Source organism: Amphiura filiformis, chromosome 6, assembly GCF_039555335.1.
Source record: "Amphiura filiformis chromosome 6, Afil_fr2py, whole genome shotgun sequence".
Lineage (NCBI taxonomy): Eukaryota > Metazoa > Echinodermata > Ophiuroidea > Amphilepidida > Amphiuridae > Amphiura > Amphiura filiformis.
The window spans coordinates 18,611,083-18,626,721 of NC_092633.1; the positions used below are offsets into that span (position 1 = coordinate 18,611,083).

The following is a 15,639-nucleotide window of genomic DNA, read 5'->3' on the forward strand; positions in this document are numbered from 1 at the left end:
ACATTACATAATGATCTCTACAGCCTCACTTTTACTTGACTTTGGGTTATTTTTGGTATTTTGGCCCTCCGTATTGATTGTTGCTTTCATTTATTCCCGACAATATCAATGGCGTAGATGGTGTGAAAGTAGAGTCAAACTAACTGGTAAAACGGTCATAATAACAGGTAAGTAGACATATCGTGACGATTTATTTCTGTCGATAATCGAAAAGTCGCCTAATGTTTCCCTTAACCATTGGTTTCTATGGGACAAAATGACTAAAAACGTTCTTTTCATCCCTACTTATGAATTATTGTCATAGGTCAAAAACTATGGGTCACAGAAAAACGTTGTGATTCCTTTTTTGTTCCAAACATCCATTTTTTTTATCTTTCGACAGCCATGGTGTTATTATTTATTATTATTATTTCAAAGAACTTATCAAGCGCATTTCCCATGGACCAATGCGCTGTACAAAGAAAATAAAAATACACAAAAATACACAGCATGACATCGTAAATAAATTTGAACAAAACAGATATGCGCAGCAATCTGAAGCACAATTAGAATAATTAAAAATACATTTGAACCCAAATAGGGACATATATATCATTATAAAATACATATTATTATCAAAAATGCAATGTTTAAAAAGTACAATTTGTACACAACGGGAGTGAATACCTGCAAACATGTCTATGAAAATACATATTAGGTAAAAAACCTAAACAAAACATATCAAAGATCTAATATTGTTGGTTTTTAAAATATTGCACATTAGGAGCCTCACGCAAATTGGTAGGCAAATTGTTCCATAACCTAGGTCTTTGAACAGAAAAAGATTTATCCCTTTTTGTTTTGGGGATTGCAAGACGTTTGACATCTTGCATGGACCTAAGCCCACCACGGTTACAACTGTACATGTGAAGAAAGTCCTGCAAATAGTTTGGCGATGAACCGTGAAGACAATTGTACACATGCACCAAGATCTTGAAATTGATTCTCTGTTGGACAGGCAGCCAATGCAACTCTCACAACAAAGGCGCAGAAAAATACATAACTAATTTTTTGGAATAAAAAAAATATTATCCTGTTTTGCCAAATGAAACATAGCTAAATCCTAATCCTTTAGTTAGTCCTAACCGGCAATAAAAGTCCAATTTTAATATTTGCTCAATTTTTGGAAATAAGGGCCAAAAATTTTTTATAAAAATAATAATATCATAAAATGAAAATGTTTAATAAATCATAGACTGTGACCCCTTCTTCTTGGTGATCTGAATGTGCACGTAAATAAGCCGTGGAAATCTGATGTTTCTCAATATCTCACATCTCTTGCTAAGCATGACTTACAGCAGTTTGGTACTTCTGCAACACATAAGTCTAGCAATATCTTAGACCGCGTTATTTGTCAGCCAGAAGAAGATCTATTGTCTAGCTGCGTTGTGTCACCATTCAGATATGGTTCAGACCAAAGAGCTTTCAATAGTCATAGAGTAGCAATAGATTATGTAATGCTTTGTTCGTTTGATGCCGATTAGAGATTGCGACAGGCTATTCATAAAAGCGGTACCATTGTTTCGAATAAAGCGGTTCCGCCATTAAATTGGTCACTGATCCGGCATCATATTAACGCTCTACACAACAGGCGAGTATCAATAAGTGACCACAATACAGTCATGTGTAAGGGCAGTCATGTGTAAAGTGGTACCATTGTTCTCATGTATCCCAAATGTGTGCGTGTGTGGGTCTGAAGTCTACAAGGGAGGCTTTTGCTGTCGATGCAATCATCTTTACCACCCACCTGACTTTAGGCGCTTCATTTAAATAAATTGAATGCTTTTGCTGATCGATTACACATCAGAATGTATTAAGGCTGCCATGTCCATTATCAATATTACTTTATAATGGTAATCGCTATACATATGCATGTAAGTATAAGTATCCACCAAAAAAACGTTGACAACGTAAAGAAAGCAGCAAGTTTAAAAAGTCCCCACCTCGGCTCACTTTTTGAAACTTGGTCCCATTTGTAAAAGATACTGATTTAAACTTTGTCATAATTATCAAGTGTTATGTATCTTTAATGTGCCGATGCGATATTTTAAAAGTTGTTAGCATTCTGGAACGATCAGAAAGGTTATTATGTTGTTCTTGGCCAATATCCTATATATGTTTTGTTTTATAATAATTATTAAGTTTATGATCAATGATTGAATTAAACAAGTAGGCATGTTAATGGCAATGATGCTATTGTTTAAACGTTAAAAACACCAATTTGCTGTTGATATTTAAAATGGGACCAAGTTTCAAAAAGTGAGCCGAGGTGGGGGCTTTTTAAACTTGCTGCTTTCTTTACGTTGTCAACGTTTTTTGGTGGATTTTCTTTCTTTTTATGAATGTAGCCAAGCAGCTCTAAGCTTGGAAAGTCATCGGGTTACGAAGTACTCCATAAAACGAATAAAACGAAAAGTAGATGTTTGAAATTATGTTATCCTTGATTAATGACAGTAAATAATTTAATAAAACTTTATCAGCCGTTTATTTTTAAAACTTGCTGGTAACAGCTACCGCGTGACTGTAATGTTAATAGGATACATATACATTTTAAATTTTATACTTAAATTATTCAAGGCAACTAAGAAAATGTAAATATGAACAACACATACCCAATGTTGACGATGCCAGCGAGACACAGAGTCAGTCCGATTTACTTCAAATTGAAACTGAGAAATGCGCGTATATGTAGCAATACTTATACTACGGAAGCGTCTAAGTGCCACGACTTAGCAAGATAATTATGTTTTAATGATTGTGGTTTTTGTAGCCCTGCGGGGCAATCTAGTTAGATTTCCTATTAAGCGGCGGTTGTTGGCGGTCTTTCGCGGTTTGTAGTTTTAATTTCCCTCATTCTTCATGCCCTACCCTCTATCGGGGGTTAATTTATAGTTTAAGCTTGTTGGATAACTATACTTCGCGGTGCGTAGTTCTTTGAAGCCCTGCGGGGCAATCTAGTTTCGCGGTTGAGAGTTATTTAGATTTATAGATCTAGTTGGATTTCCCTCTTAAGCGGCGGTTGTTAGCGGTCTTTCGCGGTTTTTGGTTTTGATTTCCTCATTCTTCATGCCCTACCCTCTATCGGAGGTTAATTTATAGTTTAAGCTTGTTGGATAACATACTTCGCGGTGTGTGGTTTTTGAAGCCCTGCGGGCAATCTAGCTGGATGTCTCTATTGAGCGGCGGTTGTTGGTGGTCTTTCACAGTTTGTGATTTTAATTTGTTGGATATCCAAATTTCGCGGTTTGTGGATCTTTGTAGCCCTGCGGGACAATCTAGTTGGATATCCCTAGTGAGCGGCGGTTTTTGGCGTTCTTTCGCGGTTTGTAGTTTTAATTTCCCTCATTCTTCATGCCCTACCCTCTATCGGGGGTTAATTTATAGTTTAAGCTTGTTGGATAACTATACTTCGCGGTGCGTGGTTCTTTGTAGCCCTGCGGGGCAATCTAGTTGGATATCCAAATTTCGCGGTTGATAGTTATTTAGATTTATAGATCTAGTTGGATTTCCCTATTAAGCGGCGGTTGTTGGCGGTCTTTCGCGGTTTTTGGTTTTGATTTCCCTCATTCTTCATGCCCTACCCTCTATCGGAGATTAATTTATAGTTTAAGCTTGTTGGATAACTATACTTCGCGGTGTGTGATTTTTGAAGCCCTGCGGGGCAATCTAGCTGGATGTCTCTATTGAGCGGCGGTTGTTGGTGGTCTTTCGCAGTTTGTGGTTTTAATTTGTTGGATATCCAAATTTCGCGGTTTGTGGTTCTTTGTAGCCCTGCGGGCCAATCTAGTTGGATATCCCAAGTGAGCGGCTGGTGTTGGCGGTCTTTCGCGGTTTTTGGTTTTGATTTCCCTCATTCTTCATGCCTTACCCTCTATCGGAGGTTAATTTATAGTTTAAGCTTGTTGGATAACTATACTTCGCGGCGTGTGGTTTTTGAAGCCCTGCGGGGCAATCTAGCTGGATGTCTCTATTGAGCGGCGGTTGTTGGTGGTCTTTCGCAGTTTGTGGTTTTAATTTGTTGGATATCCAAATTTCGTGGTTTGTGGTTCTTTGTAGCCCTGCGGGCCAATCTAGTTGGATATCCCTAGTGAGGGGCGGTTTTTGGCGTTCTTTCGCGGTTTGTGGTTTTAATTTCTCTAATTTTTCAGGCCCTGGCTTCTATCGGTGGCTAATTTGTCTTTTAAACTGGTTGGATACATAGAACTGGTCTCTATCATTGATGATGTTGTATGACACTGTGCAGTGGTGTTTTTTTTTAAAGTAGGTTCTTAATATAATAAACAATTTCCCTGAGAATAAAACATCTTGCTTTGATAAAAAAAAAAAAATATCACAATAGCACCGGATGTTTAAAATTATATTATCCTTGATGAACTAAAATTTATTGTTAAAATAAAAGATTGTAAAAAATAAGTTGATCAGCGGATTTCGAACTCGAGTCCCCGGAATAGGAATCCAAGGCCTTAACCATTAGACCACGGGAGTCGGCTGTGAAGTAGCGTGTCGATGTACAATATTTATTATATGAATTGATTTGTCGTCCGAAAAGAACAAAAGAATTGTGAAAAACTTGATTTTTTAGGCGAATGGGGTTCGGAATTTGTATGTACGGTATTTCAGAAATTGCTAGGGTATAATTGGAAGTGAATCTGAAAAAGTAGTGTGAAGGTGATAACCAGGTAGACCTGTAGCAGTGTCCAAAAATTCTTGATCAGAATGATTTGCCACTAATTTTCGCTATGAAATACCGCGTGAAATGGAAGCAAAAATATTTGTTTATTACGAACAATGATTGACTGTAGGATTGGTGGCCCTTTTTGAATTAATGAGTTGTCAAGATATTACACCTGAGACTGTAAATAACATTTAGCATGGTTTTAGATACATTTTGTACCCAGCGAAAAATAACATCGAACAATAGAAGTCAAGTGTTTTAATGTTAGGTGTAAATATAGTCTCGCGGGAGCATCTGTTAGTAGTCTTCTTTATCAGTCTTTTTTTTAAAACTTGCTGGTCACGGCTACCGCGTGACTCTAATAGGCCTATAAAGGTTAATTGTTTTTAAGAAATGTCTATTTAATTTTAAGAAGGAGATTGGTATAAAAATAGTGGCGTACCCAAAGAGGGGAGGAACGAGTTGGGCTGGGGAGGGCAGATTCACCCCTGTGAGAAGTCTTGGGAGAGGGAGGGAGGAAGAGGGAGGAGCGGCTAATTTACGTGCACATTCAGATCACCAGGAAGAAGGGATCACTGTATATGATTTATTAAACATTTTCATTTTATGATATTATTATTTTTATAAACCAAAAGGACAAAACAGAACGAACACAAACAACACAAAACAACAATGACAAAGACAAGAGGACTAATTTCCCATGTTATTTTCACCAGCTGCAGAATGAGGAAAATAAATTTAAAAATAAATAAATAAATAAATAAATAAATAAAGAGAGAAAGTGCAATTAAAAACAGGTAGGCACCCAGCAAACACAAAAACGTTTTTAAAACGTTTTAAATAAGTTATATTTTTGGTTTTGGTTTAGGGAAAAACGTTTTAATAACATTAAAATGTCGGGTTATATAAAGGTCATGAAATCGTTTTAAAACGTTTTGTATGAAAACACACTACAACAATATTTTTAAATGTTTTATAAATGTCATTGTAAACTATTTTTGCAAACATTTTTGGCCAAATATTTTGTCAACACTTAAATAACATTATGTTAAAATATTTGCACCCAGCAAACACAGAAATGTTCTTAAAATGTTTTTTAAAAAACGTTTTGATAACATTTAAATGTCGGGTTATATAAAGGTCGTGAAAACATTTTTAAAACGTTATTGTAAATATTTTGGGCAAACATTTTTGCAAAATATTTTTCAACCCCAAAATAACATTCTGTTTAGAATGATTTGTACCAAGTTTTCAAAAATGTTTTTGGAATGTTATTAAAACGTTTTATACCCTTTATATAACCCGACATTTAAATGATTTCTGTACATGTAAAACATTTGTGTTTGCTATGCAGTAAATTACCAACAAATGTTATTTAATGTTATGAAAACGTTTTATACCATTAAGGGCTGGGGTATGAACGTTTGGACAGTATTTATTTTGGGACATTAGAGCACATCAGACATATCGAATTGCATTCTGAATACGAAGAATGTCATTCTGATATCAAATAATTTAGATTTTTGAAATTCGCAATTTAATACACATTTTATGGCAAATCATTAAAAATTGATATTTTTGATATTTAACAGTACTTGAAGTAAACTTTATAAATCTGATGATTGATACTTAAAGTGCATGTAGGTGGGATGAAAAGCCGACGATCAATTGAAAATTTTGACCTTTCGTATTGAAGATATGGATTTTTTTCCCAAAACACCAAAAAAAATAGGTCTTTTTGGGAAAAAAATCCATATCTTTAATATGAAAGGTCAAAATTTTCAATTGACCGTCGGCTTTTCCTCCTGCTACATACACTTTAAGAATATATCATTAGATTTATATAATTTACTTCGAGGACTGTTATATATCAAAATTTGAAAAATATCAAATTTTTATAATTTGTCATAAAATTTGTATTATATTGTGATTTTCAAAAATGAAAATTATTGATATCAGAAAGACATGCTTCGTATTCAGAATGCAATTCGATAGGTCTGAGGTGCTCTCATGTCCCAAAAAAATACTGTCGAAACGCAATAAACGCTCATTTAGATCCCTTAATGTACCCTTTATATAACCCGACATTTAAACGTTTTATAACAACCTTTTATAACCTTTTGCGAATGATGTCGAAAACATTTTGTGTTTGCTGGGCAGGCAAATTGAACTCAATCCTCCTTAAGGTCAATATGGTGTTCTCCAGGGGTCTATTGTAAGATCTTTGATCCTTTCTCGGCTGGATTATTTGAAAATGGCAAAATTACCAAATATTCATATAATATTCATACAATATTTTGAAAACACGGGAGGGACATGCAAAAACTGAGAGCTTTTGGATTGATGTTTTAAATATGGATCAGGATACGGATTGGAATGAAGTTTATAATAATAACTTTTCTTATTGAAACACAACTTCGGGCTTTTTACTTTGAGGTGTTTCACAGAGCAATTTCCACAAATAAGTTTTTTCATAAAATTGGTAGAATTGATTCTCCACTTTGTGATTTTTGTAATAATTCTGAGGAATCCTTGGTGCATTTATTTTGTGATTGTGACAAAATCAAGTGCTTATCGAACAGTTTGACCCAATTTATTGAAAGTAAAACTAGAATGAAGTTCATAATAATAACATTTATGTGCTCAGAGTCATTAATCCCAAACATTTTTGGTAAATAGATACTGTAATATTAAACACCGGTTTTACTTTCTACTTTTCTTACCTTTATTAAGATCCCCAAGGGTAGATATACCACGATCAGACCAATCTTGATAAAAGAAGAATTTCTTGATTTCTTGGTTTCAAACGAATATTTGAATTCCACCAAATAGAGTCCATCTTGATAAATTGATACACATTCCATGCCGCCTAAGTAATTAAAATATCATGTAAAAATTACTTTTGTTGGTCAAAACTACACAAAAATCACCCGAAATTGACAACATGGAAGAAAAATTCTCCAGACTTTTCTGATAATTTTGATATATGATTTGTCCATTTAAAGCATCTGTTCAACGCTGAGAAAATATCCTGCGTTGGTCCCTCTACTGCAATTGTGTTACCAATTCGCGGGTTTGTAAATACAAACAAAAACCAACGGTATCACGGTAAAGAACAAGAATACAACGTTTTGTCCAAAGGTCAAACAGGTTATCTTTTCACCTCGAAAGGCTTGGCATGCACGTGTATAAAATTGACATTGATATTTCAAAACTATATACAGGAATCCAGATTTAGCATTTTATTTTTGAACTACATAGAACTATGAACAATTAATATAATTATGCTGACTTCAATATCATTGATACACGGCTTGGAAGTATTTGCTGTAGTTTTACTACTTATGGTAGTGCTTTGTTTATTTCGTTTCCGAGAATGGCAATGGCGAAGAATGTGTAAAAGTACAGCTAAGTTAACTGGCAAAACAGTCATAATAACAGGTATGTCGTCTATTTCGTCTTCAGCAACACTGTGTAACTGTTTTGCTGAAAAGGTGTATCTTAATTCTTGCTGTTTAACAAGTTTTTGGTTCATTTAGGAAGCTTTCGGATAAATCCACCAGTAAGATGGCGCAATCCCGGGGCGGAATAGTCACCATGATGTTATGTTTAGAACCATGATAACATTTGGGTAGGTTGGTGCCGACATGAATTATGTTGAAATGCTTTGTTTCTTGGTGGTTTCCATGATTCAATGAAATGTAAATTGGCAGCTTTAATTAAATACAAACGTTGTTTTTAATACACTACACAAGTAAATAGAGTAAACAAAAGTACGGGAGCGATTTCGAGTAAAATTGAGGAACTTAAAACCATAGTTTCACTTGAAATTCAAAGTTAAAACGATTAAGATCTCTCTCGTCTGTACTTGCAAATTATCTCTCTCTATATCTCTTGTCACAAGTCCAAATTATTGTGTATTTGACTACAGGTGGTAACGCTGGTTTAGGTAAACAAGCAGCAATAGATTTAGCTCGTCGTGGAGCATGTGTTATTATCGGATGTCGAAACTCTCAGAAAGCCGATGTGGCTGTGAATGACATCAGACGTCTATCTAGGAACTCCAATGTATTCTATAGGCATCTGGATCTCTCTAGTATGTCATCTGTACGAGCATTCGCCAAGAGTTTTATTCAGGAATATGGACGGCTTGATGTCTTGATCAATAATGCGGGTAAGCAGTAATGATTGTTTGTTGCAGTCTCATTTCACCTTTGCTCAACTTGGCCAGCAGCAGCGGCGTTGATCCATTTTGAAAAGTGGGTAGGGGGCATTTGGCCTGAATTGTCAAAAGGTGGCTGAAAAGAACGAAACATGAATCATTTTGCCCAAAACAGTGTGGGTGACATGTCTTCCACTTCCAGCCCCACCCCTCCCCCAACATGGATAGACGTCAATGGCCAAAAGTCACCTCCAGATAAGTAATGTTAGGCTAAAGACAAGGTTAGACGTGAAATCAAACAAATCTAATATAGATTGAAAAAACCCGACTCTTTCGATTTACTGAAACCGTAAAACTTGAGCTTCTATAATTGATGTTGTCCCTGCTTTCGGCGTTTTATAATTGTTTGTTTTTGTTGTTGCGGTTGCTGTCACTGCTCTTACATTCTTGTTTTGTTATCACTATGTTTTTTGATATTTTTATTGCCATTGTTTTATGTTGATCATTGTATTGTACGGCTTAACGTCCCCTCCGAAGGACGGAGTACTCTCATGGTTTACTAGTATTTACCCAATTGAACCTTTCGGTAAATCCCATAAGCTATTGCGAGTACACCTAAGATGTCGTCATCTGACGTCACGCCGATCTGCGCCGATACGCACATCGTTTAGTGAACATCGTTACTGCGCATTGCAAATCGGCGTGACGTCAAATGACGACATCTCAGGTGTACTCGCAAAGGCTTATGGGATTAACCGAAAAGGTCAATTCTAAATGAACCTTGTCGAGAGCGGAAGTCTGAATATAATCTACAGATGTTGCCAAATAAATTTAGATTTTGTTTCAAAGCTAATACAAGTTACTACAGCCAGGAATTGAACCTAAGACCTCATGCACCAAAAGCGAGTATACTCTAACCAAACAATATGTTTTTATCTGTTTGTATACATGTATAATAGGCATCGGTTTAGGACGCCCTGGAGAAAAAACACTAGAGGGCCACGACATCATTTTCGCAACCAACCATTTCGGTCACTTTCTACTAACTGTATTGTTATTAGACGCTTTGAAAGCTGGAGAGAAAAGTCGAGTGGTAAACATTTCGTCACGATCACACTTGTATGCGAGGAACTTCCATATGACTCCAAAGAAAGATGAAAAGGTACCTCACTGCTGTTGGTTGCATCATTTTACAAGTGTGTTTTAAAAAAAAAACGCCTGTTATTTTCAGTGTGTAATCACAGCTTTGAAGTTCCAAAAGTATGTGGCATTACGGAAGAATGTTCATGTTTGTATCATTTTGTTCTTTTTACAGGGCAGAACAGTGTATCCGAATCTGAAAGGTTATGCATGTAGTAAATTAGCCAATGTTTTGTTTACAAGAGAATTGGCACGTCGTTTACGAGACACAGACATTGCAAGTTTCTCAGTCAGTCCTGGTGGCGTTTACACCCGTATATGGGAATCTGGATCACATACGAGAAACTATCTAAGTGTTGTTTATAACTTACTCAGTCCACTGCTTTGGTAAGAATTTTGATGATCATAAATACATCACAAAAGGCCTGTATCTCCTGTTAGAGATCAGACTCATCACCAGCCTGTTTTGTGTGTGTGTGTTTTTTTTTTGCATGCACCTGTTGTGTCAATATAGCTTCGAAATAGTTGCCATGGAGACCATATAATGAATGTAAATAAATGCGGTTCTTAAGTGGATGAACTGATAATAATTACAAAAATGTTGTATTACAAAATATTTGCTTTGGCTTAAATTCAATCGCCCGCTGAAAACCTATAACTGGATACATTCATTTGTAGTTACCGAAAGAACTGAGTCAACTAAGTTGTAATGGTGCCAATTAACACGGCAATTATGAAACATAAGCATAAGAGCTGTGTGCATGTTTGAGTTTATAATTCTGACATAATGATAATTCATTGCTTTCCAGGCTTGTATTAATGAGTGAGGAGGTTGGAGCTCAAACATCTATATATTGTGCAGTAGAAGAGTCTATAACTAAGCATTCCGGAGGTTACTTCGCAAATTGTCATCTAGAAAATGAGTCTGATCAAGCGAAGGATGAAGGTCTGGCAAAGAAGTTATGGGAAATCAGTTGTGACGTCACCGGAGTATCCATGACATAAATTGCATCACCACTTTAGAAACATGTTCAAATTTAAAGCACAATTTAGAATAACCAAGCTTAACTGTGCAACATTTGGACCCAATATTATACTGTTATTTTGTTTATTAGAGGCATGCTCGTTATGTCATTTACATTTCAGTGATTTGAGGTAGTAATGTTAATGTAAGACGGAAATAAGCACAGAATTTGGTCCAGTATCTTAAAGAAGATAAAGTATCTGACGGTCCTCAAAACACCGTTGTGTTCAGGATAGGGATGCGAGCCTGGGATTCATACTCCAAAATGTATCAAATTTAATGAAACAGAGACTCAAGGTTATACCTATTTTCGATAATTTCGTTTCAAAAGTACGGTAAATTTGCCAAATTCTAGAAGTTTAACAAATGAGGTTGTACACACTCATTTTGCATACGGTGTTCAGCATCTGCATATTCTATAACCGCCTTCTTGTGACCAAATACTTTTGTTTTGCATTGGTTACAGGAGAGCGACTACTTGTATAAATTATTTAACGGCCTGCTTTTAATTTTACTAAACAGCACAATATTTCCTATATCAAATAGGTAATGTCTAGACTACCAGAGAAACTTTACATGGTTTCATTTAGCTCGGGTTCAAGTTCAATTATCTACAGGGTCTAGTAAACGAGTTGGGCCACTGTTACAATTATCGAGAAATACAAGCTTGTACCACGGTATTTTAAAGGCCCATTCCAAAGGTTTCTCACTTCTTGGGGGCATATCTCCCTCACCTTCTCACTACTGAGGGGGGCACATCCCGCGATGGCCGCTCCGTGGCCATTTTTATATAAAAAAAATCTCAAATTGGGCGCCCCCTATTGAAAAATCCTGGATCCGCCCCTGTCTTAGAAAAGTAAGACCACTGAAGAGAAAAGCAAAGGTATGCTGGTTATCCCGTGTGTTAATAGCTTGTCGGAGCGTATTTATCTGCAAAATCGGATGCCAAAGCTGTGATCAGACGCATGTTTGGAATTAGAACAGCAAAACACAAAACTGAACTAGTCAATAAGGCTACCAACAAAAAGTACACTCGCTTCGAACAGACTAAATCAGCAATAATTTCGGATCATGACCCCCGTGTCAACCGTGTAATAAATAAATTGGAACGAGTCAAAGATCCTTGAGCGGGAGCATAACAAAAGTCTAGAGAAGTTCGAGAAGCCATGGAGATAAGACAGGTGGGCCAGACCTTAAACAGAGATGATGGCAGGACACATATTTCCTATGCCACGTATACGTCACGGTTGTTTGATGTAATCATTTATTAAAATATCTAACAAAACATTTTATAATATGTAATTCTAGACTTGGACTATACAAACAACAATAAATTCATGTACACATATTTCTAGATATTGTTTAACAAAAATTGTATTCATCTTTTCCTGATTTTTGTGGCATTTTTATTCTATGAACTGTATATTTGTGTGAAAATTGAGGGCGCTACTTACACATATTTTAAATTTAATTTATAATACGTATACGGCACCTTTGGACGTCCAACCTATCAATATGAACGTACCATTGGTCTGGAGAAGAGGCATTCCTGTAGACAATAAATCAATATGACCTTCATTCAGCGAGGATCAGCCAAGCACGAAAGGTTTCTTGTTTAGCGCAACTGAGAGCTACTGAGCATTTCCTTCAAGTATTTTTGAATTTTTTTTTCATATTTGTTACTCTTTTTCTGATGATTTAATGTCATTTTACCAGTGTCTACCTCTTGTAAAGATGAAAAGCGATTCTTAAAAGATAAATATCACCATCATGGTTTATCTTTTCTTTAAAATGGCGTAGTTTTACATGCTATCAAATAACCGTGACGATAAGCTTTTAAAGACTGGAAAAAGACTAAGCAGCACCGGAAACCAGTTTTCCGGGAAAGTGGACCAGATGACCATATCAGCCTGATGAAGTCCTCCGATGTGAAGGACGAAATACTGTATTGAGAAAAAAATTCACTTGGTTTTGTCAAGCATGATGCCATTTTGTTTATATAATACATCCAAGTTAAAGCCATATTATAACATTTTCAAACAAAATAGATTAGCATTTATTTGCCATAAAATGTTAGCTTTTACTGTCAGATATATCCCCTTTTATTTTTGAGCCGAACAACTACGGCAAAGCAAAGAAAATTGGAATTAACTACCAGCGCACATGTCGCCAATACGTACCACTCCTTCGGTCATGTTGTGGTACGACCCTTTGTTGTGTACACCGTCTCGCACGCCGTGTACGTACTGTGTGTTATGAACATCGTGTATGCGTTCGACTAATAATTCCATCGTAATAATAAAGCGCCGAATCCGGCGTTTTATTCAAAATCTCGGATTTTGACAAAACTACAGCACCTAGAGTCTTGATTTTTGCAGGGTATACAAAGTACAATTTAATCGTGTAAAAAAAGGAATTTTAAAAATTCAGTGAGGGCGTCTTCCTAAGCAAATGTTATATGGCTTTAACTGACAAAACAGTCATAATAACAGGTAAGGCCGTAACAGGTAATGTCATAGCGACATTATACAGGGAATGTTTGTACTTATTTTGATATCGCTGAGTAGAAGAGACCCATAGCGATACAGTGGTATCAAATATAACGGTATATGATATTTATAATAGAAAATTAGGTGGGTTGCAACCCCCCCCCCTTCGTATTTTGTGTGGCTCTGTAGGGCGTGGGTTTTAACCAAGTCCGAGTCAATTTTGAGGAAACAATGTAGAATAATCAGCATATAAGTAGTATATCTCTGTCATATATGTCAAAATTAACTTGATTTGCACACTGGTTATGAAAATCCATTAAAAACCAATTCCAAAATACTAGTATTCCTCTAGTCATAGGAATTGAGAAAATAATTATATTTGACCTACCAGAAACTCTGGAATAATTGGTGAAAACTTTGAAAGTCAACATTTTAGATGCACATGGGTAAAATAGAGAAATATCTCCGATTTTGATTACTAAAAGTAATTGTTTTATTTGATCAACTATAGTGGGAAAATCCAACTATGATTGCAGAATAAGCGTCATTAGGCCATTTGCTTAAAACATTTGGGTAAATTGGTGCCGACATGGCCGTGGTTCTCGATACCAGTTTTGGCATAATCCGATTTACGAACATAGTTGCTCTCATCTATTCGCCGTAGTAGTAGTGATAGGACTGGAAAGGGTGTCAATCCGAGGTTGATCGTGGAGGAACACAAGTTTGGTCAAATATGACCGCGAAGCAGGCCTTTCGTCGCGCTTGCGTGACGCAGGGGGTGTCTGAAGGGGGATGTGGCCCCCTTAGTCATTGGAATATTTTACAAAATGGGTGCCAAATGAAGGCATTCGGTGGACACTTTTTACACTATCATTGTGCAGAGGCGGATTTATCGAAAAAGGCCTTGTCAGAAAACTATCTCGGGGCCCTTTTTGAACGGACCCTCTAAAGAATTATTCTGTACTCTGTCTAGTATCTTAAAATATGTTACTAAAATGTACCAGCAGCTTGCATCAATACTGAAATATAGAATTGAAAGAAAATGACCCACAATTACTTTCTGTTCATTGCTGCTGTTTTTAATGTGCATTGTGTTTGGAAAGGTTAATAACATTCCTGGATAAGTTTTATTTTACTACCTATTCTTTTTATATTATATTTCACCAAATTTTGGAACTCAATGTAATTGTTGTCATGCCATAGATAAGGTATAAAAGCAGCCCTGTTGTTATGGTAACAAATATATTGTAATGATATAGTATAGTGCGTTAGACCTGCATTAAAGGCCCATTCATTATTTTGCTCATCCGAACGATCGTAAAAATCATCAAAATTCAGGATTGGTACCTTTGTCATTGTCATAAATGTGTTAACATAGAATGCTAGTGGTTCAGCCGAAAGCCGTGTATGTAAGACAAAAATAAGGAATTTTAATAAATCTGTAATTTATATACTGATAATATTTGAATGGGTCTTCAGCTTCGTCAATACTGCTGTTTTCCTAATTTTTTTGCAAATTTTTTCATTTCAAAAATACCAAATGACAATTTGAATGAATATCTTTCAGTTTTAAGCAATTTATAAACATTTTTTTTAAACTTTCGCTGGGATCACTGTATGGGTCTTTAATTTTGTTTTGTCATAAACTGTCATTACCATATAATTTGCAATTATTTGGAAAATGGCAATTTTATATTCTGTATAACTAAATGCACACTTTGTTTGCTTTAATGAGATATGAGTAATTAATTGATTTTTAAACAAAATAATATTAATGTACAATGGCTGAATTATAGAGAGCCATTAATCAGCAAAGAGGATTGTTAAATAGATACTTAACAAGTACCTAACCTGAATCCAGAAAAAAACGGATACATGTACAATCTTATGGTCAATATCGCCCATTTTCAAAATATTCGATCACTTTCTTAACTTTTCTATGTATGCGCACGCACATAATTGTATTGCATTACTTGCTGCAAGATAATGTACATAAAGGGAGTGCGTACAAACAAGCACCAACAGTCATACAATCACTACCCTTACTCCACCCCAACGGCTAAAACAAGGAAAAGATAAATACACAAAACCGCCTCTACGTAAAGGTGAA

At 35.8% G+C, this 15,639-nt stretch overlaps 1 protein-coding gene across 1 annotated transcript; it reads left to right on the forward strand.

Annotated features, from left to right (window-relative positions):
• LOC140155090 (retinol dehydrogenase 12-like) lies at positions 1–12,371 on the forward strand. The gene is made up of 5 exons (XM_072177789.1): positions 1–167; positions 8,646–8,888; positions 9,836–10,038; positions 10,192–10,403; positions 10,826–12,371. Exons 1-5 carry the CDS (start codon positions 11–13, stop codon positions 11,019–11,021), a joined length of 1,011 nt encoding a protein of 336 aa, XP_072033890.1. The 5' UTR covers positions 1–10; the 3' UTR covers positions 11,022–12,371.
• Positions 12,372–15,639: the final 3,268 nt, after the last annotated feature.

Coding starts and splice junctions, on each gene's coding strand:
- LOC140155090 (XM_072177789.1), top strand. CDS start 11: ATGATCTCTACAGCCTCACTTTTACTTGACTTTGGGTTATTTTTGGTA. Junction 168..8,645: donor TAAAACGGTCATAATAACAG/GTAAGTAGACAT, acceptor ATTTGACTACAG/GTGGTAACGCTGGTTTAGGT. Junction 8,889..9,835: donor TGTCTTGATCAATAATGCGG/GTAAGCAGTAAT, acceptor CATGTATAATAG/GCATCGGTTTAGGACGCCCT.